The sequence below is a fragment of the Sceloporus occidentalis genome, unplaced genomic scaffold (assembly GCF_023333645.1).
Source record: "Sceloporus occidentalis isolate IW3139 unplaced genomic scaffold, rSceOcc1.0.p SCAF_2, whole genome shotgun sequence".
Taxonomy (NCBI): domain Eukaryota; kingdom Metazoa; phylum Chordata; class Lepidosauria; order Squamata; family Phrynosomatidae; genus Sceloporus; species Sceloporus occidentalis.
The window spans coordinates 250,394,169-250,420,148 of NW_028316982.1; the positions used below are offsets into that span (position 1 = coordinate 250,394,169).

The following is a 25,980-nucleotide window of genomic DNA, read 5'->3' on the forward strand; positions in this document are numbered from 1 at the left end:
GATCTATCATCAGGAGCGACGAGTCAAGGAGCACCCCCAGACTGCGAACGCAGTCACTAGAGGAGAGTGTGACCCCGTCCAGGACTGGTGGTTGCAACCCAATTCTTGGTTTCGGGGCCGCTACCGTGAGCACCTCCGTCTTGTTCGGATTCAGCTTCAATCTGTTTTTCCTCATCCAGCCCATTACCGCCCGATTATTATAAACATTATATACATATATACATATTATATACATATTTATTATCACAGAAATATATACATATTTATTATATTAATATATAAATGTTTATTACAAATATTATATAAATATAAATATATACATATCTATTATTAAAATATCTTTTATATAAATATATAAATATTTACATATTTATTATATAAATATATGTGTAAATAAATAAATATTTATCATATAATATACTTAATATAAATGTAAATATAAATTTATTATATTATATTATTGTTATTTATTGTAATAATTATAATAATGTATATTTATTTATTATAGATATATTATATTTATTATTTATGTATTATATACATTATATTTATTCTAAATAAAATTTATACTTATTATATATATATATGGTATATATATATATATATATATATATATATATATGTAATATTTTATACATATAATATAAATATATGAATAATTAAATATGTATTATATAAATATTATATAAATATTTATTATACAGTGGTTAAATGCCTAAAAACATCTCGGGGGGTTGGCCATATTGCTAATCCTATAACAGTGATGGTGAACCTTTTCGAGGCCTAGTGCCCAAACTGCAACCTAAAATCCACTTATTTATTGCAAAGTGCCATGTCTCTCTGGCTTTCTAGTAACAAACTCTGGCAAACTATGTGCTGGGACGTGCCCACAAACCTATGGCACACATGCCCACAGAGAGGGCTCTCAGTGCCACCTCTGACACGCGTGCCATAGGTTTGCCATCGCTGTCCTATAACATCCAAACAATTATACCTTTATTGGGCCAACCGCAATGCACAATTACATGTTGCCAGCTTTTGAAGTCACACTGGCTTCTTTATCAGGCAAACGAGAGGAAAAGACCTGAAGATGTCAGTCATGGGCCTGCATTTTGCTGTTTCTGGTCTTAGTTCAGATGGTAGGGAGGAGGGCCATCTGCAGGCTGGTGCCTCCCCCTTTTTTTGGCCATGTGGTCACTGGGAGATTTTCAAAGTCAAGGAAATTTAATGTCCATTTGCAATTCAAAGAAGATGTTCCCTTGGAATACAGCCTATCTCCTTCCTCTTCCTCCTTCCTGAATTTCCACTGAAATCCAGTGTGCTTAACCTACATAGGAGCCCCCAACAATCGACCTCCTTGGAAGGATGCAAGCCTGCGTTGAGCTTGAGCCCTTTGCTAGTACTGAACTCACAACCTTATGGTTTATGAGTGGCTGCAGTACAGGCATTTAACCACTGCGCCACCAGGCCTTCTTCTTACAAAGAAATCTGCTTTTCAGTGAAGCCATGTCACATCAGTAATTGAGGAGAATATAGGGCCAGTACAGACAGGCCAAAATAAAGCTGCTTCGGGTCCAGTCCTTAGGACTGGAGTGCAGCTTTGGTGCAGCTTCTGGACTCTTAGGATGCATGCATCATTGAAACAGCATACCTCCAAAGTGACCCGAAGCAGCTTTATTTTGGCCTGTCTGTACCGACCCATAGTTTGTCTTTAACAGTGTTTCTTCCATCCCCTTATGAAAGTCCAGAAATATATTGTCACCTTTTATCATCTTTAATAAGGCTTCTTCTTACATAAATGTGAAATATAGAGTACCCCTTTTCTTTACTGTTGTTCTACCTTTGGTTGTTATAAATATATTTCAGTGTAAGTAAAGAATTGTAATAATCAAAGTGTATAGTATTGTTGCTGAGTCTTATATGCACTACCATGCTCATGAGGTTAACCCATGTACATGTATGAATGTGTGAGCATCCCAATTTATATGTAGCAATAGTGATAGCAAGCACATTTCTATATCGCTTATCAGTGCACTTAAGCACTCCCTGCTTAAAAGGCATCTTGCTGCTGTAGGGACGAAGAAGACTTTGCAGACAGGAGAAATCGATGTGGTGGAGCCCCACCAATGATAAAGAGTCCGGGAAATATTCCTCAGTTGATCAGATCCAGAGTTAGTCATATTTAGGGGAGATCTGCTGAAGTCATTGACATCTAATCAGAGCTTGGTACACATTTCTGTGCGGACAAACTAGTAGCTACACTGGCCGGAGATTTTGGAAACTGTTGTTAAAAAAATAAAATTTGCAAACTGATCTGATCCGGTTCAATATATACTTGCTTCTCAGGCCAAACAAATCAAACCAGGGACTCATCAGAATAGAGTACATATTCCATAGTTTTATTTTAACCTCTTTTCAAAATGTAAAGTCTAACAAGCATGCAGGTAATACAAATGGTTATAAGAGTATTATAGAAAATATCTTGCTGCTTAACAGCAGTTTTGTTGCTAACATCAATATAGAGATATAATGAGTCAGTGTGTTTGAGAAGTGAAAGGAACCCACCCAAAAACAAGAGCATTGTGTTGACATACTTCAGAGATGCTCTAGCTGTAGGAAAACATGCAAATTTGCAGTGAAAAGAAAATGGCATTTAAAACACACACAATGAATGTAACAGATAGGAAATGCTGAGATTTCAGAATGTAAGTAGTATCTGAGTCTATAAAGATTGGGTTGGGTTAGTGTCTAAGGCATCCTTCCCCCATCTGGTTTCCTCCAGATGTTTTGGGTTACAGTTCTCATCATCCTCAGCTAATATGGCTGGATTAGAGATGGCTGGCCTAAAGAAACCAGAAGTTAGGCACCCTGTAAGTCTATCAGTCATGTCCATGAGCCACTCTGTGAAACTCATACAATCATGTGTCTGTGCAGAGCTTGAGAAATTGTTTTTCAAATGTGCCACCTCACTCATTGGAATGCTCCAAACCATAAATCATTGTTACTGTTGCCCTGCATAGCAAAAACAACTCAACATAACACTTATATTACTTGTTCGCACTTTTCTTACTTGTGTGAGGTAGCCCAGAGGGCAAGTTTCTATCTTTAACTAGAATATAAGAGTCCCATACCACTGGAGAAGCCTCCCACTTACAGTATTATGTCTCAGCCTTCCTGAGTCTCTTGGACCACAATTTTAATTTTGCTTAGAATGAGGGGACTCATAGTCCAAACTACCTTGAAAGCAACAAGTTGCAGAAGGCTGAAATATATATGGTAGACAAGTCAACTTAGTACACTGAAAAATAAAGCTCTCAGTTTTACAGGGTACAATTGAAGCACAACATAATATTTAACTACCATTTCGTGAGGTTGGCTGGTGCCACTATGATCTCAAGCGGAATTGATGGCCCCATGTAGGTATATGTCACATAAGTAGCACTGAGGATTTAACTGAACATTACTGGTCCCATGTAGGTATATGTCACGTGAGTAGCACTGAGGATTTAACTGAACATTACTGGTCCCATGTAGGTATATGTCACATAAGTAGCACTGAGGATTTAACTGAACATTACTGGTCCCATGTAGGTATATGTCATGTGAGTAGCACTGAGGATTTAAATGAACATTACTGGTCCCATGTAGGTATATGTCACGTGAGTAGCACTGAGGATTTAACTGAACATTACTGGTCCCATGTAGGTATATGTCACGTGAGTAGCACTGAGGATTTAACTGAACATTACTGGGGGGAGGATTCTTTACAGAATTATATATTGTCCCCCTCTGCATGCAATTTCTGTAATTTGCACATCATTTTCATGCACACGTGGGTGTCAAACTACAGGCAGTGGACATGCCGCATTATGCACAACAGCTTTCATAGTTTGCACATTCTGAAAAGTTATCAGCAACAGAGGCTGAATAGATGTGAGTCAGCCTTTACAAAATCTTGATATATTCACTTAGAAATCTGACCACAAACCTTGAGAAACAAAGAATTCAGACTTCTTTTTTGTACCTGAATCTTTCTTTTTTAAAATCTCTTTTTAATCCATCCGCTATTTAGCTACTCTAAGGTTTCTTAGCTTTTTAAACAAAGACTGAGAATCTCAGGATCCTTATAGGATCTTACAGGCAAGTCATGCATAAGGTTCTCAGGAGTATGGTTCAGAAGCCATACATCACTTACCCATGTATCTTCACAAGCAAACTTTGAGATACACAGGCCATATTCTCCAAATACATGATATACTCTATGGCTCTTTGGCACACAAACAGTTTAGCAGGGACATCGGTCTCCAGCCTTCTCTGGGGAATGTGCAAGCTTTGGGACAAAGCCGCTTTTCACCCCTTCCCACCCATCCTGCTCTGAAATATCTCCTCTCTTGACAAGTTCATAGATGTCTTTTGTGAGAATTGTAAAGGACTCTTCCACATTGGTGGCATCTTTGGCAGACGTTTCTATGTATCTCATGCCACAGTTGGATGCCAGTTCTTCTGCTTCCTCTCTCTTCACCTGACGTTCGGCCTCCAAGTCGCATTTGTGCCCCACCAAGATGAACACAATCTGGAAGGGCTCGGCGTGCATTTTACCTTCGTCCAGCCAGTCGTAGACATGTTCAAAAGAAGACCGATTGGTGATGTCAAATACCAGCAAGCCCCCCACCGAATTCCGGTAATAGGAACGTGTCATTGATCTACCGCAGTAAATGGGAGAGACAGAGAAATTTCAAATGCAATACAATTCAAAACAATCAAAGAAAAGAACACAGCAGACTCTTTCTGAACATATCATGGCCTTGGAATAAAATGAAATCATTGTTCTTTTGTTGCTGATTTCATCATTTATTTTAAAAGAAGTATTGGTGTAATTTAGTCTAGTCTATCTTTTAGCAAATCATAGAATCATAGAATCATACAGTTGGAAGAGACCACATATGATCCATAAGAGAAGTGTTCTTTCAAGTAAAGAGTGTTCTCTCAGGTAAAATTAATACACTCATCCCTAAATACTTGTGGCTTTGATATTGGCAGCTTTGATTATTCACGAATTTGATTAATATGTTTTCTCTAGGAATATCTAGGTCCTCCAGTGCAACTCTATGGTCAACTTTAACCAAAAGTTACACTGAAAGACCTAGAGATTCCTAGAGAGAATACTCTACTAGGCATTTGTAGCTCCTCCAGTGCAGTTCTATGGTCAGTGTCTGTCGGACGTTGACCACAGAGTTGCACTGGAGGACCTAGAGATTCCTAAAGAGGTGTAATCTCAAGTAAAAAACATGGTGCTTTTGTTATTTGTGGTTCTTCCCTATTCATGGGGGTCTTGTGCCCATAACCTTAGTGAATATGGAGGGACAAGTGTAGTGTTTTTTTTTTATTTGCAGTTTTTCCACTTTCACAGGGGTCCTGTGCTCCTGATGCCAGCAAATGTGGAGCAACCACTATACAAGGATGGCTAAGTTCAGATGGAGGTAGCTATGTCTGGATGGATGCTAGCCAAGCTGTTTTGGGGTGTTTTTTTTTAAATAACAGCTCCCAGATTATCTCTAGCCCAGTGTAACTCTCCTAACAAACAAGCATAGACCTGAAAAAGCAAGGAGATTTATTGTTGCCAGGGCCAGCCCTGAGATGAAGCAGGAGATGGTGCTTCACTGCTGTCAGAGTCAAGGGGCACAGCATGTCAAGCCAGCCAAATTATTTGGGCATCTGGGCGGCGGGGGGAATCTCACAAGTTTCTTGTCCCCATTCCTGGCAGGGATGAGGAAGGAGAGGAAGAGGAGGACAAAGAAGAAGAAGGGTTTTACGAGTGTCTGGAGAGGCCCTCCTCTCTGTGCCACCACCTTCTCAGGCTTCTTAGGTGAGAACAAAAGAGACGGCCTTCTTGGTGGCTGCTCCCAGACTTTGGAGTTCCTTCTCCAGAGACAGCTTTGGGTTCACAGACAGTTGAGATTGGGCCCTTGATGCTGTGTGGTGTGGCATTGAAGGTTTAAGGGTTGGCATACAGTTTTATTTTATTGTTTTCATGTTTTAGTATTTTTTACCCTTTTAAATATATGCTATTTTAAAGTGCTTCTAAGCTGCCTTGAATCTCACTACCGGGAGGAAGCTGGGATACAAACAAACAAACAAACAAACAATGATTTTATCTTTAAATAAAATTTTTAATGGGCTATGTGCCTTTAAAACTATACTAGTTTAATCCTGTTTTCATGCCAATTTTGTGTGTTTTGAAAAAATCTATTGCTTTTTTTAATTTGTAGGCTGCTTTGTGTCCCAGTTGTGTGTGTGTATGTGTGTGTCTGGGGGGGCATGGATTATAAATAAATAAGAGAGGAGAAGGAAGAAGAAGAGAGAGGAGGAAGAGGAAGAAGAGGAGGAAGAAGAAGAGGGAGAGGAGGAAGGAGGAGAAGAGCTTAAGGCCCTGGGGAGCCAGGGGTTAAAGGATGCCCAGGGGCCCTGCCCTTCTTCCCTGCCCATGGGTGCCCTGCTCCTACCTGAACCTCTCCTGTCCGGCGGTGTCCCAGAGCTGGAGGCGGATGGTGGTCCCGGGCTGGAGCTGGAGGCTGCGGGCGAAGGAGTCCGGGCTGAGGGTGGAGGGGGGCTGGGGCTGGCTCTCCTCCGGGAGGAAGCGTCCCTGGGCGAAGCGGCGCAGCAGGCAGGACTTGCCCACCGCCTGGTCCCCCAGCACCAGCATCCCGAACTGGTAGCGCCAGCCCTCCTCCTCCTCCTCCTTCCCCCGGAGGAGCCGCCTCGGACGGTGGTGGTGGCAGCGGGCCCCAATGGCCCCGACCCCGGGCATCAGGAGGGAGGGATGGGGGGCCCAAGGCAGCAGGGCAAGGAAGGAGGGAAGGGTATGTGGATATAGGGATGGAAGCAGGGAAGGAAAAAAGGAAGGAAGAAGGGAAGGAGGATGGATGGATGGATGGATGGATGGATGGATGGATGGATGGAAAGAAGGAGGGAGGGAGGGACAGATGGAGAACGGAAGGGAGGAAGGAAATAAGGGAGAAGGGAGGGAGAGGGAAGACAGGAAGAAAGGGGGGAAGGAGGGATGCAGGCAGGGAAGGATGGATGGAGGGAAAGGAAGGGAGGGGGCAAAGAAGAAGAAAAGGAAGGGCGGGAGGAAGGCAGGCAGGGAAGGAGGAGGAAGGAGGAAGAGAGAATGAAGGGAAGGAAAGAGGGAAGGAAGAAAGAAGGGAAGGGAGGGAAGGAAGGAAGGAAAAAGAAGAAAAGGGATGGAGGAAAGAAAGAAAGAAAGAAAGAAAGAAAGAAAGAAAGAAAGAAAGTGGGGAAGGAAGAGAGGCAGGAAGGAAGGAGAGAGAGGGGGGCTTGGGCTTGGAGGGCGGGATCCCCGGGTGAGCGATGCGGAGCTCTGCCCTTCTTCCCGCGACGAAGGAGGCAAGGGAGGCCCAGCCAGGGCCAGGCTCTGCCCTCCTCCTTCAGCCCAGCGGAGGGGAGCGAAGACTAACTCTCAACCTACTCTCTAATAGGTTGCAGTGGTCTGAGTGTTGGACTGTGACTCTAGAGAGCAGGGTTCGAATGATGGCTTGGCTGTAGAAACACTGGGTGACCTTAGGCAAGTCATGCTCTCTCAGCCTCAGAGGATGGCAATGGCAAGACACCTCTGAAGAAACATGCCAAGAAATCCCTGTGACAGGTTCACCTTAGGGTTGCCATACGTCAGAAATGACTTGAAGGCACACAGCAACAAGAACAGCAGCAAAAAACCATGAAGGCACCAGATCCTATCTTATCTTGACAGCTAAGCAGTGCCAGGCAAGGCTAGTACCTGGAAGGGGAACCACCAAGGAATACCAGGTGCGGCAGGGAAGGCTCTGAAACACCCCTTCCCTGAGAAAACCCTATGCAGTGCATGGGGCTGCCATAGGTGGAGAGGCAATTTGAAGACACATACACACTCAGACTCAAAACGTATGCAAAGAGGCACACACATGATCAAAGGGGTGGTTGCCATACTATTCTTGTTACCTCGGGGATTAGGTACAGTTTAGACAGAGACGAACAAAAGCTGCAAACCACAAATTGCTAGTTTGGGCATTTGTGTGTAGCTAAGTTGCTATGGAAAAAGATTTCAGAACACATGGGAAATTTGGCAATGAATGGGTCCATCAGGGCAGAGCTCTTCTGTAAGGACTCAGGCATTGTTTCTGCCTCTTTCCCATCTGTTTTGCATTAGAGTTTCCTTAGAAGAAGAAAACCATGAAGGTCACAAAGAGGTAACACCCCCACATTATTATTTTTTTTATTATTATGGTGGAGTTCGATAATCTGCCTCTTTACCTATGTTTCCTTAAGTATTTACATTTTTATCTTTTTATATTAGTACATTAACAGTGCCATCTTTATCTGAGACTAGAAAAAGTCTCAGCTGGAACTGGAACTGGAATAAGATCCCTCTGGAACTGGCTTAAGAGAGATTGCCAGTAATAACAGTGAGATGGAAAGTAATGGAGCTGTCCATTTCAGCACTGGTTGGAAACAGACTTGAGAAAGTGCAACAACAGAGCATGACATCCGTCCATAAAAACTACAACAGGACGGTCAAAATGTATGTATTAATAGAGCGTCCCATGTGCGTGTGCAAAATCGCAGCATTCCTAGAAAAATGAAATAATATAAATTTAGCCTGCATATTCCATGAACACGGTATAATGAAATCTTAGGCTAGCATCTTGATGTCCATTTTCGCATTCATATGAACTGTACTGAGTGTCTTTAAGTCAAGAAAACAAGCCAACATTTAAGCACTGCTTGCCACTAAAATGAAACAAAACCAGGCGGATGGTTTCCTTTGTCTAAAGGAAGAGAGAGAGAATGGAGCCATAGACGGTCAGAATGATACTAGGGAATCTATTACTGTTTGACAACCTAAGAGTAGGATGAGTCTTTGACTTTTAAAATGAGACACAAACTAGATTTAGACAAGTTGTGTGTTTAGAGTGTTGAGTGGGTTATAGAAGATCCAGGCATGCCTCAGCAAAGACTTGAACCTGGATCTTCTATAACCCAATGACCTCATTTGCTTTCTCCCTCATTGGCCTGCCTCAGAGGGTTGTTATGAGAATAAAGTGGGGAGGAAAAAAGATAGGAATAGTGCATTGAATTCATCAAATGATAGATGGAATATAAATGTAATCAGTACACTGTCATTGGTTTTGCAGCCTACCATATGTTACCAAACTGGACTTTGAGATCATTCAGATTCTATCAAAGAATTTAAAAATCAGTGAGGTACCATAGATAACATTGCTCTTTCCAAGCAGCGTCACTTGCTGTGACTGTGCTATGGTAATCCGGTCTATGCCAGTTGTCCTTTCATTCAAATTGCTTCCAGAACACCTATCTAGACTGGAACCACAGTTGTACTCTTTTATCAGAGACGCTGAATCTCAGGTTGTACGGTTTTCGTATTTCATAATCTTTCTCTTCTCCTTGTCTTCAATGCTACTGTCCCACCGAGTTGCAACATCTGTACTGCAAGCTTTCTTTTCCCCAACCACAGTTATGTCTGGCATATTATGCTCTAGTTGTTGTTGTTACATACCTGAACCCTTACATTCAAAATGTGCTCTAATGCTCCTTGGCTCAAATCAAGACTGGAGGAGGTGCAGCCTCATGTAAGGAACAGACTGTGCAGCTTGGCACACATCGGGGTGGATCTGCAGCAGAACCTATGTGACAGATTGGACGCATGGAGGGAATCAACACTGCTATGCACTCACGAGCAACACAGGCCATGTGGGAAATGTCAGTACAGCATTTCAGGTGGCCCTTCCTGTAATAGCTCAACTTTCAACCCAATCTGCTTGGCAAGGAAGGCAAGGGATCCAGTTGACAACATATGTGTGGTGCAGAAATAATTTGAGCTGAATGAAAGCAACTGGGGTACCCTAGATCAAGGGAAGTAATAGTGCCACTGTATTCTGCTTTGGTCAAGCCCCACCTGGAATACTGTGTCCAGTTCTGGGCACCACAATTTAAAAAGGATGTGGAGAAACTGGAGCGTGTCCAAAGGAGAGCGACTAAAATGATGAAGTGTCTGGAAGCCATGCCCTATGAGGAAAGACTTAGGGAGCTGGGTATGTTTAGCCTGGAGAAGAGAAGGTTAAGAGGTGATACAATAGCCCTCTTTAAATACTTGAAGGGATGTCATATTGAGGAGGGAGCAAGCTTGTTTTCTGCTCCTCCAGAGACTAGGACCCAAAACAATGGATGCAAGCTACAGCAAAAGAGATTCCATCTCAACGTTAGGAAGAACTTCCTGACAGTAATGGCTGTCCGACAGTGGAACAAACTCCCTTGGAGTATGGTGGAATCTCCCTCCTTGGAGGTCTTTAATCAGAAGCTGGATGGTCATCTGTCGGGGATGCTTTGATTTGGATTTCCTGCATGGCAGGGGGGTTGGACTAGATGGCCCTCACGGTATCTTCCAGTTCTGTTATTCTATTCTACTCTATTCTAATAATCTAAACTCACATTTGCTTATAAACGTCTCTCAGGACAGAGGGTTTTTCAGGATAGTGAAGGAAGTGTGAAATAACTTTGCTGTTGTTGTGTACCTTAAATAGTTTCCAACTTATGGTGACCCTAAAGAGAACTTACCATGGGATTTTCTTGGCAAGATTTATTTTCCACTGCCTTCCTCTGAGGCTGAGAGAATGTGACTTACCAAAGGGCACCCAGTAGGTTTCCATGGCTGAGTGTGGATTCATGCTCTGCTCTCCAGAAACATAGTCCAGCACTCAGACCACTACACCACACTGCCTCCTGTTGTTACCCATACTGCAATATAAATTTTGGAATCAATGATAACCCTTGGATGACCCCTGGATGAACTCTAGCAGCCTGTCCGCCATTACTGGCAAAGCGAGAGGACATGTATACCTCCCCTGAGGGGAGCAGCCACATTAACATCTTAGAAGGTCTGGGAAGTCGCATGAAGGGATTATCATAAGATCAGGAAGAGCAAATGTTTGCCTTGCCTAAGCTATCACCCCCTCCTCAAATCTGTTATGTTATCAGATCCAGACATCCAGGTGAAAAGAAAATAATTAAACACCTTTTGTTTTGGCCAAGCCAGCCTCTTTGCCTAAGGCCAAATTTGGCCTATAAAAAGTCCCCACTTTTGCTGCTCAGCGCGCCATTTACAAGGTCTCCTTACTCCACGTCAGTCGGACCTTTGTTTTGGTAGCCGGCATTTCTGCTCAAACCCAGGTTGCGGAGCAGGCTTGTCTCACTGTCCACCACCCCATTCGCTTCCCGGAGGGAATCTACATTCTGGTAAGCATCTCCATTAGTAACGCCTGAAATCTGTTCCCATTTTCCAACCCTAATTTTCCTGAGCCTTGTATGTGTGTGTGTATGCCAGTGAAGCGTATGTGTTTTCCCCTATTTCAATAAATTAGACATCTAGTTATTAATATCCGTCTCAGCTTTATTTATTGGGATCCCCTGGTCTACTCCGTATACATATCGGGAGGGCAATTTCAGTGGGCTCTGGTAGCCAGCCCCCTCTTGCAATATTTGAACTAATAACAACAAAATAAAATTCCCCCATGGACCCTTGGCTACACTGTGAAATGACTTACAATTTCTTAATAAAGACTGCTACTGAATTTTAGAAGGGAAGGTCATTTTTCATGTTTATTTTGATCTCTGCTCACAGGAACACACCAGAAACAAAGCAGTATTTCTAAAACGCCAAATCTTGATCTCTTACTGTTAAATATGTGTTCTTCCAATAATTGTCCTCACCTTATAAAATGGCTTTCAAAAGCAAAGGCTTTTGCTTTCTCCCTCATTCCAGAACCAGATTGTCTCACCTGAGAACCAGTCCAAAGTCTGGATGATGTCAAGGGCTCCTCCTCCCAAGATCCTTTAGCCCATTTTCTTTTTTCCTGGGCAAAGAGAGGCACAGACCTTTATATTTCTCTTTGCATTGAGAAAAGCATCCAGCCAGTGCCTGATGGACCAGCTCCTCCAGTCATCAGCTGAGTTGTGGCCTCACTTTGCTTGCTTCTCATCTTCCCAACTTCGAAAGTAAACAGAAGGTGAACAAACTTCATTGGCACTCTGAAAAGAGGTTCCTTATAGATGCCAGATGAGTCCAGATTCACTTTTTGATTTTCACTCTTAAATTACATTGTGTTATATATAAACAGTGGTCCCTCCACAGTCACTGGGGTTAGGCGTGAAGGACCACAGTGAATGTGGAAGAACTGCAAATAAAAAAGACACTATTCTTTTTACTTGTGAGAACTACTTTTTTAGGAATCTCCAGGTCCTCCAGTGCAACTCTGTGGTCAATATCTGATCACAGAACCTACAAATGCCTAGATAAATGGTTTTTTTCTAGGAACATCTAGCTTCTCCAGCACAATCCTATGGTCAACTTCTGGCAGATTTGTGCTGGAGGACCAAGAAGTTTCTAGAGAGAACATATTAAAACAGTAAATAATCAAGTCCACAAAAGTCAAAGCCGTAGATGTGGAGGACCAACTGTATATATCCCACAATGTCATTTAGGAGTGAAAATCACACACACACACACACACACATACACACCACAATGTCACTTAAGAGCAAAATTTTTCAATGTTGAATATGTTTAGGTGGTTTATAAAAGACAGATAAAAATTAAAGCATGCAAGAAAAAAATACAGCTGTATTTGAAGTGGATGTTGTTAACAAGTGTCCTCTAGTGGTGGTAGTTAATACCTGCAACATATAATCAATTGGCCGTTATTTTTTGTGTTATGGTGGAGTTATATAACCTGTCTCTTTGCCTGTTTCCTTAAGTATTTAATTTTTTATCTTCTTATATTAGTAGGTCCATCTTTATTAGAGACCAGAGAAAGTATCTCACTTTGCTTGATCTGGAAGGAACATCCTTTAGTTTGATATGTTTAAGGGGCTTAACAGACTGCTCCTTTTAGTGCTGGATCAGAGCTGAAGAAACTGCATGCCACAGCTCCATGCTCTCATTTCTGTGGCACAAAAGGAAGCCACCTTTTTGCACCCTGGAAAGGTTGCCAGAGCCACTGGCATGCGGCTTTTCTGTGCTCCTTTGGTGCTGTGTCACGTGATTGCAGAGAAGTGCCGTGATGCTGCGTGCCATGTGGAGCAGTGCATGGTGTCATGCCAGCCTGGAGGCGGAGTCAGGGTGTGCATCATGTGGGCTCCATGCCCCAACACCGTCCCCAGGTTGGCCTTAATGGCCAGTATGTTGTGCCCCTAAGTCTTCAAGAAGTCCTGTGGTTGTCAGAACCAATTGCCTGGTGAGCTGGTGAGGTCACCTTCTCTGGACTTCAGAAAGAGGCTGGGCAGCTACCTGTTGGAGATGCTTTAGCTGGAGATTCTGCACTGAACAGGGGGTTGGACTCAATGGCCTATGAGTCACCTTCGAACTTCATGATTCCATGATTCTATGAACCCCTGTAACTAGCTCCAGACTGGATGCAGAATCTTAAACTGAGTACTTTCCAGAAGTAGCCCTACACAGAGTTTCCAAGCAATCTCTACAGGCAGTTCTGTACAGAGCGCATTACACTAATCTGAACTGGTTGTAACCAAGGTGTTTGCTCCTATGACTAGATTAAACAAAAAGGGTTTGAATCCCTCTTCAGCCATAGAAACCCACTGAGTGACCTTGAGCTAGTCATACTCTCTTACCCTCAGAGGAAGGCAACAGCAAACCTCCACCTGCCAATAAAACCTGTGATAGTTTCACCTTAAAGTTGCCATAGGTTGGAAATGACTTGAGGACTCATATCAACAACAACAAGAACAACATGCTTTTAACACACACACACACACACACACACACACACACATTAAAACAACATACAAATATTTTTGAAGCACTATATTTATTTCCAGTGAATTTCTAGAAGAACCTGGGGAGAATGATTTTAGACTACAAAAGGCTAAATATTTCTTTGTTCACATCCCACTAGCATTGGTTTCACTGCTCTGTTTATTAAATTCGTATCTTGCCTCTCCGCCCAAAAGAACCACAGAAACTAGCAATAATAAAATTCACAAAATATAATACCAATAAAAACAACTGCAACTGATCAGTTTCTTTGTCTACCATATATTTCTTGTAAGACAACTTATACAGCAAACTAACAGTTTTCAATATGAGCTACAGCAAAATAGTGGCATAGCAACATTATAGATTTTAAAGATTTTTATTTCTTTTAATTAATTAGCTATTTTGGGGTGCTAATTTATGTTCCTGCTTTATTTTCATAATAAGCTACTATCAACATTGTTTTTAATTAAAATGCTGTCTAGAAATGCTTTAAACAAATACAAATGCTTGTAACAATTACAGTTGACCCGTTGAACCAGCTGGTGAATGGCAGATCAATGCTTATGCAGATCTCATTGATTCAAAGGATTTACTCCAGTTTGGACTAGCTGTTGGATTTAGGCCAAACTGACCAACCAATAAAGCTGTTTGTCTATGCACATGCAAAGTAGCCAAGGGTTGTATTAACAGGTAGCTATCATATAATTTCCTCTAGTAAGAACAGGCAGTTGAAATGATGGAGGAAACTGCTCAGTACAACTCAAATGAGGTTTTGCTGAAAACATACTGTGCACATTAGGAATTTCAAGGTTATTGCTAATTCCAGTAATAGTTGGCTGGGAGGAGTAGAGTGTATGGGGGTGGGGATTAGAAATACGTTTTGGCTTCATGCCCAGGCTAAATGTAACCTCTCCCAAGCTGCTATTCCTCCTAGCAATATTTAACACAGGGTGACAAACATTAATTCCCCACCCCCATATATTTCTATACCAATCAAACATTATGTTGGATAAAAATTCATGGCCACATCTCTTGGAACTAGACAAAACAAAGTTAGAAAGTACATGCCGTGCACTGCATTTTAATGTTCAAGGAACAGGAGGCAAGGAGGGTGAGGCCTTCATAGATTCACTCCACGTAGTGGTATCTCTTCATCGACAAACTAGAAAGCAACATGGTCTTTTGTCAAAGAAATACAGAAAGTCTTTTCCGTAGAGCAGCACTGCCGAATTAAAATCAGAGACACATACTTACACCTGAAGATGGTTGCTATTAAAACATGTCAAATGAGGTCTGCAAGAAAATGTTGCAACATGGAATGCTTCTGTTCAGTGAACAGGCACTTTCCTCTTTACTGCTGTCTTTTTGGGGAGTGTTGGAGTATGGGAGGGCTGCACCATCTGAGGCTCATACAAATCTTGGATTTCATAGGGTGCATCTACATTTGTAGAAATAATCTTTAACTGATGTGTTTTTAACTGACATTACTCTCACTTCAGATCTCAGGGAAGTTTAAAAAATAGCTTCACATTATGAGCTAAGGATCCAGTGACTCCACACCATTCCCCTGCTCAAACCACTGTTAGTTTCCCTTTCTTAACATCCCATGACAGCAGGCTACAATGAAACTGTCCTCCCACTGCAATAATTTTTCTTTAAAAACATTGCAGGTCTGCTAAATTCAGCATCCCCCTGAAAACGATGGAGACCAGTACCTCTCTCTATAGGTACTATTGGCTTGACTGTAATCCCCCCGGAAATAGAATACAAGATCATAACTGGGGCACACGAGAATACTTTGTGCTCAGTCAGACCATTATACCATCTATCCCAGTATTTTCTGCTTGGACTGGTAGCAGCTCTCCAGGCCCAAAGTGGGCAACATGGCCCTCTAAATGTTGCTGGACCTCAGTTCCCAGCTTTCCCTTTATGGCCAGAGCTGATGGGGATTGCAGTACAGCATCATCTGGAGGCCCACACATTGCCCACTTCTGCTCTCAGCCAGGGGTGTGATTCAAGTCAGCCCATGGAACATCCAGCCCTTTGGAAGATCTAGATTGGGCCATGCGGCACCAAAGGCCCCAGCACCCCAATTTTTTCTGCAAAAACTACATATTAGGAAGAAAATGCAAAAAGCAAAAAACCACACTCAGATTTGGCCAAATAATCCTGTTTGAGGCATCCCAAAACACATACCAAAAAAAAACTTTTAAAATGCCCTGGAAAGTGACTGGAAGTTACTCCAACTTTGGAGTTCCAGAACATGCTCATCCCTGCTCTTAGGACTCAGGAGAGAATTACTCTCATTACTTACTCCTTGACCTCTTTCACTTACAAATGCCAGGGATTGAATTTGTGATGTTTTGTGCATAAAACAAGTGTTCTGCCACAGAGCTATGGCCCTGATACCTGAGAGTGCCCAGTTTACTTGTTGTTGCCAAGGAGGAAAAATTCAGTGAATCATTCAGAGAGCAAACAATTGCTGGTGAATCATTCTGAGAGACAGCCTCCTCTGTAGCATCTTTATTTAGGGCCACAGAAGCCATTAGTTGTTGCCTATATTTTATTTTTTTGGCAATTTTGTCACACCAGCATGCAGTTTGGAAATAAATGCCAATAGTGTCTTATTCCATTGGAAAGGATCTCAAAAAAACAAACAAACAAATCTGCAATTCTGTGTGCTCAGCATAGCAGTAAAGGCTATGTACACTTTGCCTTCTGTTTCTACAGATTCTTCATCCATGGATTCAGCCATCCATGGTTTGAAATATATCTTTTAAAAACATAAATTCCAAAAAGCAAACCTTGATTTTGCCTACTTATATAAGGGACACCATTTTACTACAGCATTGTATTTAATGGGACTTGAGCATCCATGGATTTTGGTATCCACAGGGGGTCCTGGAACCAAACCTAATACCAAGGGCTCACTGTAGCCCAAGCAAATCAGCGTGATTTAATTCATGTGCTTACTCTGCCCCAGTCCTTAGAGGACTATGGTCAGGAAGGGACAGCTCAGGGAAAGGCACATGCTTTGCATGCAAAGTGTCCCACGCTGAATCCCTGACATCTCCAGTTCAAACAGGGCTACACAAACTTGGCTGCTTCCTGTGTGCTCCTGGAAGCTGATGGGGCTTCACACACATTGCCCCATCAGCTAGGCCACTGTGGGGGTGGGGGTACTGTTTTGTGGCTTCTGAAGCTGTTTTCCTATTGCTTCGTATTGATCGCAGTGGAGATTGCTGGAAGACAGGAGCTTACGAAGATTTTCTGCAGGTGAAAGAGAAATTATGCACAGAAATGTGGCATGTTATTTCTGTGATTCCTCGCTCGAGCACAAAAACCCACTGGGTAACAAATCACATCTCTCAGCCACAGTGGATGGCAAAGGCAAACCCCTTCTGAAGAAACTTGCCAAGAAAACCCAAGATAGGGTTGCCATAAATCAAAAATGGCTGGGAGGCACACAACAACAGCAGCAGCAACAACAACAACAAATGGAGGAACTCCCTCTGCTGGAGGTTTGCATGCTTTCTAACCTACAATTTCTTTGTTGGCTGGTAAAGACTATTCATGTGCACCTTAAATACCTTAAAGGCACCAGACTACTTGAAGGCGTATGCACTTGCATGCGTGCACACACAAGCTATTCTTTTCGTCAAAATGGTTACAAACGCGCACACACATACACACACATCCCCCAACATAATTCTTAAAATTCAGTGTAATGTAGTAAAATATAAGCACTGGAAAAAGTAACAGCAAAAGCAAAGATTAAAAGTTAAAAGGCCTGGAAAGGATATCAAAATCTGTGGATGCTCAAGTCCCATTAATACAATGGCATAGTAAAATGGTATCCCTTATATAAAACAGCAAAATCAAGGTTTGCTTTTTGGAATGTATTTATTTTTTGAATATTTTCAAACTGTGGATGCTTGAATCTATAGATGAAGAAACCATTTGATATGGAGGACCAACTGGTTGTGTATATTTAAATTGTGCTTGTGTTTTATAGAACCCAGAAAGAGATACACAGACAACACAAGTTTTAGAGTGCAGATGATGTACAGTCGGCCCTTCTTATACACAGATTTCTTATACATGGATTCAAGCATCCATGGTTTGAAAATGTTCAAAGAAAGTATAAATTTCAAATATCAAACCTTCATTTTCAATTTTTTATAAGGGACACCATTTTGCTATTGTCATTATATTTAATGGGACTTGAGCATCCACGGATTTTGTTATCCATGGGGGATTTTGGAACCAAACCCCAGCGTATAACAAGGGTCCACTGTAGTTTCTACTGTAAAAGCCTGTGTGTTATAGTGGTTAGATTTGGATTAGGTCTGAGGACACCTTGCTTGAAATCTCCAGTTAGCAATGAAGCTTATTTGTTGACTTTGGGCAACTGATGCTCCTTCAGTCTCATAGGGTTGTTCTAAAGATAAAAGGGGGAGGGAAAGCAGGGCCGGCTCATTCATAAAGGCGAACTAGGCAGCCATGTAGGGTGGCAAAATTTAGGGGTAACGCAGCAGCTTTTTTGTATATTTTTTGTGTAATTAAACAATATTAAAGTGAAAACTCATTACAGCACGCGACATAAAAGCAAGCTACCATATGATGTTTTCTTTGTACAATGTTCATTGTTCAGCACATCCTGAATTTCTTTTATCCTTGCAGGAAGCCAAGCTCTGTTAGTATTAGTGAAGGAATGCAGGCAGCAAACACAATGCAGTTAATGATCGGGCATACAGCTTAGAAAAGTTACAGCTTCCAGAACCCACCATAACTGAGCATGTTGGCTGGGGGATTCTGGGACTCTTAATCCAACCAAGTACAGTATCATTTCTAAACTTTTCTATGAAGTGGGGGGGGGATATCAACCATGCAGCCAGCCCACCAGATGTTGCTGGATGGCAATTCTCAGCGCTCTTCCATGGAGACTTCTGCTGGCTACAGGTGCTTGGACTTGCAGTTCAACACCCCTGCCTTGCGATGAGGGTTATTCATTGGCATCTATCTGATCTTGAAGGAAGGGAAAAGAAAATCTTCTTGTGGCTTAACAGGAGAGGAACTGAAGAATTCAATGAACGAAATTGTTTCCAGTGGTATCACTAGGATCACCTGGTGTGGGAACCCATGGTGTCAACCCTTCAACTGACCTCCTCTTCCTATACCATGCCATACAGAATCCTTAGTAATGCTTTTTGTTATTAATGTTTCTCACAAATTGAAACTCCTGTATATCACTGAATGTAGTGGTAATAGTTGTGACATAAACAACTAACAAAATAAAAAATTATACCTTTAAATTACAATATTGTATGCACAGCCTAAATGTGTGAGAAATGTATCTACTTGGATGTGAATGTTTGAATCCATGGGTATGGAGGGCCAGATGTATTTTCTAATGTCTACATTTTGTGGTTCCTTGTCCTCTCCTTTGTGGTTATGAAATCTAGCCTAGTCTCTGCCTTTGTGCTCAGGTGCAGGATCCGATAGCGTATGCACACTATCAGATATGCAGATTGTTGCAGTTCTTAAAAAAAGAACCACTAAGGAATCTGGTGCCAAATGCACCAGTTAAAATGGGCTTTTCAGTGCCCCAACCCTGCAAACTGCACTGAGGCAACTTGGTGCCAGTATAAACGACCCTGGTTTCCACACTGGGTTATTTCATAGTGTGAATGACCCCTTTGTTTACTTTAAGGGTTTTCTCTTCTTTGTTGAAGTTGTCCAGGTATTTGTGGATTTCAGTGGCTTCCCTGTGCATTCTGACCTGATAGTTGTTGGCATGGTCCAGAACTTCAGTGTTTTCAAATGGCATTTTAAATACACACAAATCCTCCTTGCATATCCTCCCACACTGACTATAGGCCTGTTAGTCTGTAGAATAAGTGTGTAGCTAGATCTCTGTTGTAGCACCTATGAGACTCGCTGAAAGAAAGAAGTTGGCAGCATGAGCTTTTGTAGACTTCAGTCTACTCCCTCAGATGCTTTTGGTGGAGTGGAAGCCAGGGACAGACATATATATGCCATAGGTATGTGATATACAGTTGGCCTTCCTTATCCACTGATTTTTTATCCACAGACGTAAGCATCCACAGTTAGTAAATATTCCAAAAAAGTATAATTCCAACTAACAGGCCTTGATTTTCTATTTTATATAAGGGACACTATTTTGCTATGCCATTGTATTTAATGGAACTTGAGCATCCATGGATTTTGGTATCCATGGGGGGATCCTGGAACCAAACCCCAGCAGATAACAAGGACCCACTATATATATATATATATATATATATATATATACACACACACACACACACACATATACATATACATATACACATACATACATACAGTCAACCCTCCTTATTCTCAGATTTTTTATCCACGGAGTCAAGCATCCACGGCTTGAAAATGCTTTAAAATATACAAATTTCAGAAAGCAAACCTTGATTTTTCCATTTTATATATTTTCTATGCCATTGTACTGAATGGGACTTGAGCATCCATGGATTTTGTTATCCACAGGGGTCCTGGAATGAAACCCCAGCGGAGAACAAGGGCCCACTGTATATATGGCTGTCCCTGCCTTCCACTCCACCAAAAGCATCTGAAGAAGCAGACTGAAGTCTAGGAAAGCTCATGCCTGCAACCTCTTTCTTTCAGTGGGTCCCATGGTGGTACAAGAGCTCTCTGCATATTGAATAAACAGCTTGCCTCCTCTTTGTCTGCTGCTGCTGAACATAAAGAAAACAAAACTAAAGACTCCTGACTGAGGAGGACCTACAATTTCTTCCTTGTCCAATTTGAATTTCTGTAGTGAGGGGCAGTGTGGACGGCACCAGGGGACACTCAAAGGGGGGTGACACCACTTCTACTCAAACACCTGTGTTTGGGCCAAAACATTATGGCATTTGCCTGTATCTCTCTAAAATGCTTTAAAAGATGGTGAGAATGAGGTGAACCTCAGCGGGAGAAGAAAGGAGGGCCCCCAGAATTATTATTTTTTTAAATAAAATGTCCAATTTCACACATTATACACACACACACACTTTTTTTCCAGGCAAGCATTCTCTGAAGATGCCAGCAGCCACAGATGCTGGCGAAACGTCAGGAAGAAACTCTTCTAGAACGTGGCCACATAGCCCGAAAAAGCCACAAAAAACTATGGATGCTGGCCATGAAAGCCTTCGACTTCACAAAGTTTAATAATAACAATAATAAAAATTAAAATTAAAAAATATATTAAAAAATTCTTTAAACACATTATAGTTTAACCAAATATTCACTATATCTATGTAAATACATTGGGTTATGCATATGATATTGTAGTAGTGTTAACTTTTGGACGTTTTGATCCTTTTTTCACTTTTAAGGCATTTTGGGAAGGTTAGACACTCCTTGTCTTTAATGCATTTTTTGCCGTGTGTTGTTGCACTCTTTATACTCTACTTATTCGGATGTCAGGGAGTTCTTTGTTGTTCCATCATCAGAATATTTTAGACATTAAAACTATTTTTACTGTTTTACTCTGTGAAGACTTCCTCCCCGACCTTTCTGTTCGTTATACTGTTACAACTCTCAGCCTGACATCCAGTGGATTTGGAGTAAGATTAGTGCACAAAAAGCATGGCTGAGGATCCTGGATGGTGTGAAATGGGAGGAGGAGGTCAGTGCTCCTCCTTTCCTCCTCCCTCCGCCTCCTTTGCTCTTTCTCTCCTCCCTTTCCTCTCTCTCTCTCTCTCTCTCTCTCTTTCTTCTCCTTTTCCCTCGCCTCCTGCTGCCATGGAAGAAGAAGGAGCATCCCCGGGCTCCAAGCCCAAGGCAGCCCCAGCAGCCGCAGCCACCGCCGAGGAAGAAGAGGCTGAAGAAGGGGCTCCTGCTCCTGTCTCGCCTTCCCAGCCCCCGACGCCGGGCCCCCAGGCCAAAGGCAGCAGCAGCCCCAGCAGCAGGAGAAGCCTCGTGGCCAGGCTCAAGGCGAAGCTCTGCACCTGGTGAGCGCAAGGGAAGGAAGGGGGCAAAGGTCCAGGAGGGAGGCAGGGAAGGAGGAAGGGAGGAAGGAGGGGAAGAGAGGAAGGAAGAGAAGGAGGAGGAAGGAAGCAGGCAAGGAAAGAAGGAAGAGAAGGAGGGAGGAAGAGAAGGAGGGAAGGAAGGAAGAAGGAACGAAGGAAGGAGGGAGGAAGAGAGGAAAGAGAAGGAAGGAAGGAAGGAAGGAAGGAAGGAAGGAAGGAAGAAGAGAAGGAGGGAGGGAGGAAGAAAGAAAGCAGGTAAAGAAGGAAGAAAAGAAAGAAGAAAGGAAGGGAGGGAGGGAGGGAGGGAGGGAGGCAACCAAAGAAGAAAGGAAGGAAGGAATAATAGAATCACAGAATCGTAGAGTTGGAAGAGGCCACAAGGGCCATCCAGTCCAACTCCATTCTGCCATGCAGGAACTCTCAATCAAAGCATCCCCAACAGATGGCCATCCAGCCTCTGCTTAAAGACCTCCAAAGAAGGAGACTCCACCACACTCCGAGGGAGTGTGTTCCACTGTCTAACAGCCCTTACTGTCAGGAAGTTCCTCCTAATGTTGAGGTGGAATCTCTTTTCCTGGAGCTTGCATCCATTGTTTCGGGTCCTAGTCTCTGGAGCAGCAGAAAACAAGCTTGCACCCTCCTCAATATGACATCCCTTCAAACATTTAAACAGGGCTATCATATCACCTCTTAACCTTCTTTTCTCCAGGCTAAACATCCCCAGCTCCCTGAGTCGTTCCTCATAGGGCATGGCTTTCAGACCCTTCACCATTTTAGTCGCCCTCCTTTGGACACGCTCCAGTTTCTCAATGTCCTCTTTGAATTGTGGCGCCCAGAACTGGACACAATATTCCAGGTGGGGCCTGACCAAAGCAGAATAGAGTGGCACTATTCCTTCCCTTTATCTAGACACTATACTTTTATTGATGCAGCCTAAAATTGCATTGGCCTTTTTAGCTGCCACATCGCACTGTTCACTCATGTTCAACTTGTGGTCTACTTGGACTCCTAGATCCCTTTCACACAGAGATTTTTAGAGCTTTTGCAGGTCAGTTCTGACCTGACTGCGCTTCCAACGATGCGCATTCATGTCAGAATGTGAATGTGTTATCAGATGCCATTCCTTTCTATGGGAGCTCCTTGTGAGGTGCTTCCGCAGTGATTCCAAAGTGACCCCTCATTTTGGTAAAACCCCACAAAAAGTGACTTCACAGAATTCACTTCCAGGCTCACTTCAATTGCACTGCGAATTGGTCTGGTGTGGAAAACCACTCCAGTGTCACCTCCCTTGGCCCCCTGCGTCCTGCTCCATCATTCCCCTCCTCCTCCTTCATGCCATCTCACCCCCTCTGCCACCCTGCAACCCATCCCATCATTCCCATCATTCCCTGCCTTCTCCTGCATCCCGATCCTGGCCCCAGCGACCCTCAGTGAGCTATCCCATCATCCCCTGCCTTCTCCTCCATCCTGATCCTGGCCCCAGTGACCCCCAGTGAGCTGTCCCATCATCCCCTGCCTTCTTCTGCATCCCGATCCTGCCCCCAGAGACCCCTAGCGAGCTATCCCATCATCCCCTGCCTTCTCCTGCATCCCGATCCTGGCCTCAGGGACCCCCAGTGAGCTAACCCATCATCCCCTGCCTTCTCCTGCATCCCGATCCTGGCCCCAGGGACCCCCAGTGAGCTATCCCATCATCCTCTGCCTTCTCCTGCATCCCGATCCTGGCCCCAGGGACCTCCAGTGAGCTATCCCATCATCCTCTGCCTTCTCCTGCATCCCGATCCTGGCCCCAACGACCCACAGCGACCTATCCCATCATCCCCTGCCTTCTCCTGCATCCCGATCCTGGGCCCAGTGACCCCCTGCCATCCATCCCATAATCCCCCGATTGCTCCTGCATCCCCATCTCACCCTCTCTGCCAAACTGCCATCTATCTCATCATTCCCTGACTGCTTCTTCACTCCGATGAAGGATGACAGCTAAGGAGGTGGCAGGGAAGGAGGACAACATCCAGAGCCCCACTGATCATGCCAAGGGTGCCCATTTGAATCGTTGAAACCTCCGGTGTGGTAATACAATGTGCACTCATTCCCCTTTGCTTGAATCCGCATCATGTGACTTGCTTGGAATAGAACTGAGTCCGCTTCCCCCTCAGTTCGGAAGGGCAGTGGAAAGGCAACCAGGTGTGGTAAAACATCACGTTTTAACCTTAATTCGCATTGCTAGACAGGAGTGACTCTGGATCTGGTGTGAAAAAACATCACACTTTGCATTGCTAGAACAGGAGTGATCTGAGCTGCAAACTCCCCCCCCCCCCACGTGTGATAAGGTCCGTAGTCTCATACAGCCAGGTGTCCCCCATCCTATATCTGGAAGGAAGGAGGGAGGGAAGGAAAGAAGGAGGGAAGAAACCAAAGATGGAAGGGAAGGAAGGAAGGAAGGCTAGGAAGGAAGGAAGGAAGGAAGGAAAGAAGCAAAGAAAAAAGGGAGAAAGGAAGCAAAGAAGGAAAAAAAGCAAAGAAGGAAGCAAAGAAGGACATAAGCAAACAAGGAAGGAAGGAAGGGAAGGAGGGAGGGAGGGAGGGAGAAAGGAAGCAAGCAAAGAAGGAAAGAGGGAAGCAAGCAAAGAAGGGAGAAAGGAAGGACACAAGCAAGCAAACAAGGAATAAGGAAAGGAAGGAAGAAAGAGACATCAGAGGCTGCCAGGTGTGTGTGCCTGGGAATGAGAGAGAGCAAGGGAGATCCCTTCATCCTCCTTCCACTGCCAGATCCCTGATGGACAGAGTACAGAATCAGCCCAAGTTTAAGCTGCACACGCAGATGATGGGCAATAAGGACCAAAGCCATGAGAACAGCATCTTCTGCTGCAGACGTTTTTCTCTTTTGAAACAACTTGGAGCCCTGTTTCTTCAGTGCCAAGAAAAGTTTCGAGGGGAATCAGGTCATTGGAAGCGCACTAAATTCCTTCCTCTGAATGAGAGGCAGCCTGGTGTAGTGGTTTGAGTGTTGTATTACAACTCTGGAGACCAGGGTTAGAATGCCCTTTCAGTATTGGGTGAGTCACACTCTCTCAGCTTCAGAGGAAAGCAAAGGCACAACTCCCCTCTGAAAAAATCTGGGCAAGAAAACCCATTGATGGGTCACCCTTGTTGTTGTTGTGTGCCTTCACGTTGTTTCCAACTTATGGGGACCCTAAGGCAAACCTGTCATGGTGTTTTCTTGGCAGGTTTCTTCAGAGAGGGTTTGCCATGGCTGTCCTCTGAGGCTGAGAGTGTGATTTGTCCAGTAAGTTTACATGGCCGACCCAGGATTCGAACTCTGGCCTCCAGAGTCATAATCCAATGCTCAAACCACAACACCAAGCTGGCTCTCACACTTGTTCCCTTTAAGGTTTCCATAAGTAGGAAACCACTTGAAAGCAAACAACAACAGCAACGACCAAGAAGGGGAAAGTGGGCTAGATGTGATTTAGCTGGGCCTATGGATAAATACTGCACATGCTTGGGGCATTGTGTATCATTTCATAAAGGATGCTGGGGAGTGATTGTGATTTAGCAGAGTCCTATGGAAAAGCACTCTGCATACACTACTGGCATTCTTTATTTCATATAGTGTGCAGCAGGCTGTGTTTAAGCAGGGACTCAGGGAAAAGCATCTGCACATGCTCCAAGCATTCTTTATTATTTCATATGCGGTCCAGGGGAATGATTATGATTTAGCAGAAGCCCATGAAAAAACTCTGCATATGCTCCAGCATACTTTATTACTTCATATAGGGTGCAGCAAGCCAGTTGCGATTAAGCAGGGGGAAGAGGAAAGTGCTCTGTGCATGTTCAAAGCATTAATGTAGGGTGCAGCAGGCTAGTTGTGGTTTAGCAGCGGTCCATGGAAAAACACTCTGCCCATGCTCAGGGCATTCTTCATTATTTTATATATAGATTGCAGGGGGCTGATTGTGATTTAGCAGGGGGTCCTGGAAAACACTGCCCATGCTTGAGACATTCTTTATTATTTCATACAGGGTGCGGTGGGCTAGTTGTGATCTTGTAATGGCCCATGGAAAAACACTCTGTACATGCTCAAGGCATTCTTTATGGTTCCGCACCTGG

At 43.4% G+C, this 25,980-nt stretch overlaps 2 protein-coding genes across 2 annotated transcripts in view; one reads left to right on the forward strand and one right to left on the reverse strand.

The window, feature by feature from the left end:
• Nucleotides 1-2,394: 2,394 nt before the first annotated feature.
• On the reverse strand, nt 2,395-7,256 carry RAB39A (RAB39A, member RAS oncogene family). Its single transcript, XM_089512710.1, has 2 exons — nt 6,504-7,256; nt 2,395-4,703 (listed from the first exon to the last, which is right to left on the reverse strand). The coding sequence occupies exons 1-2, from the start codon at nt 6,806-6,808 to the stop codon at nt 4,286-4,288; spliced, it is 723 nt and encodes a 240-aa protein (XP_089368836.1). The 5' UTR covers nt 6,809-7,256; the 3' UTR covers nt 2,395-4,285.
• A 14,387-nt stretch (nt 7,257-21,643) lies between these two features.
• Nucleotides 21,644-25,980, forward strand: part of SLC35F2 (solute carrier family 35 member F2) — a 47,232-nt gene continuing 42,895 nt past the window's right edge. Inside the window, exon 1 of the mRNA XM_089508468.1 lies at nt 21,644-21,852. Within this exon, the coding sequence (XP_089364594.1) occupies nt 21,644-21,852 (209 nt within the window). The remainder of the gene's footprint in view (nt 21,853-25,980) is intronic.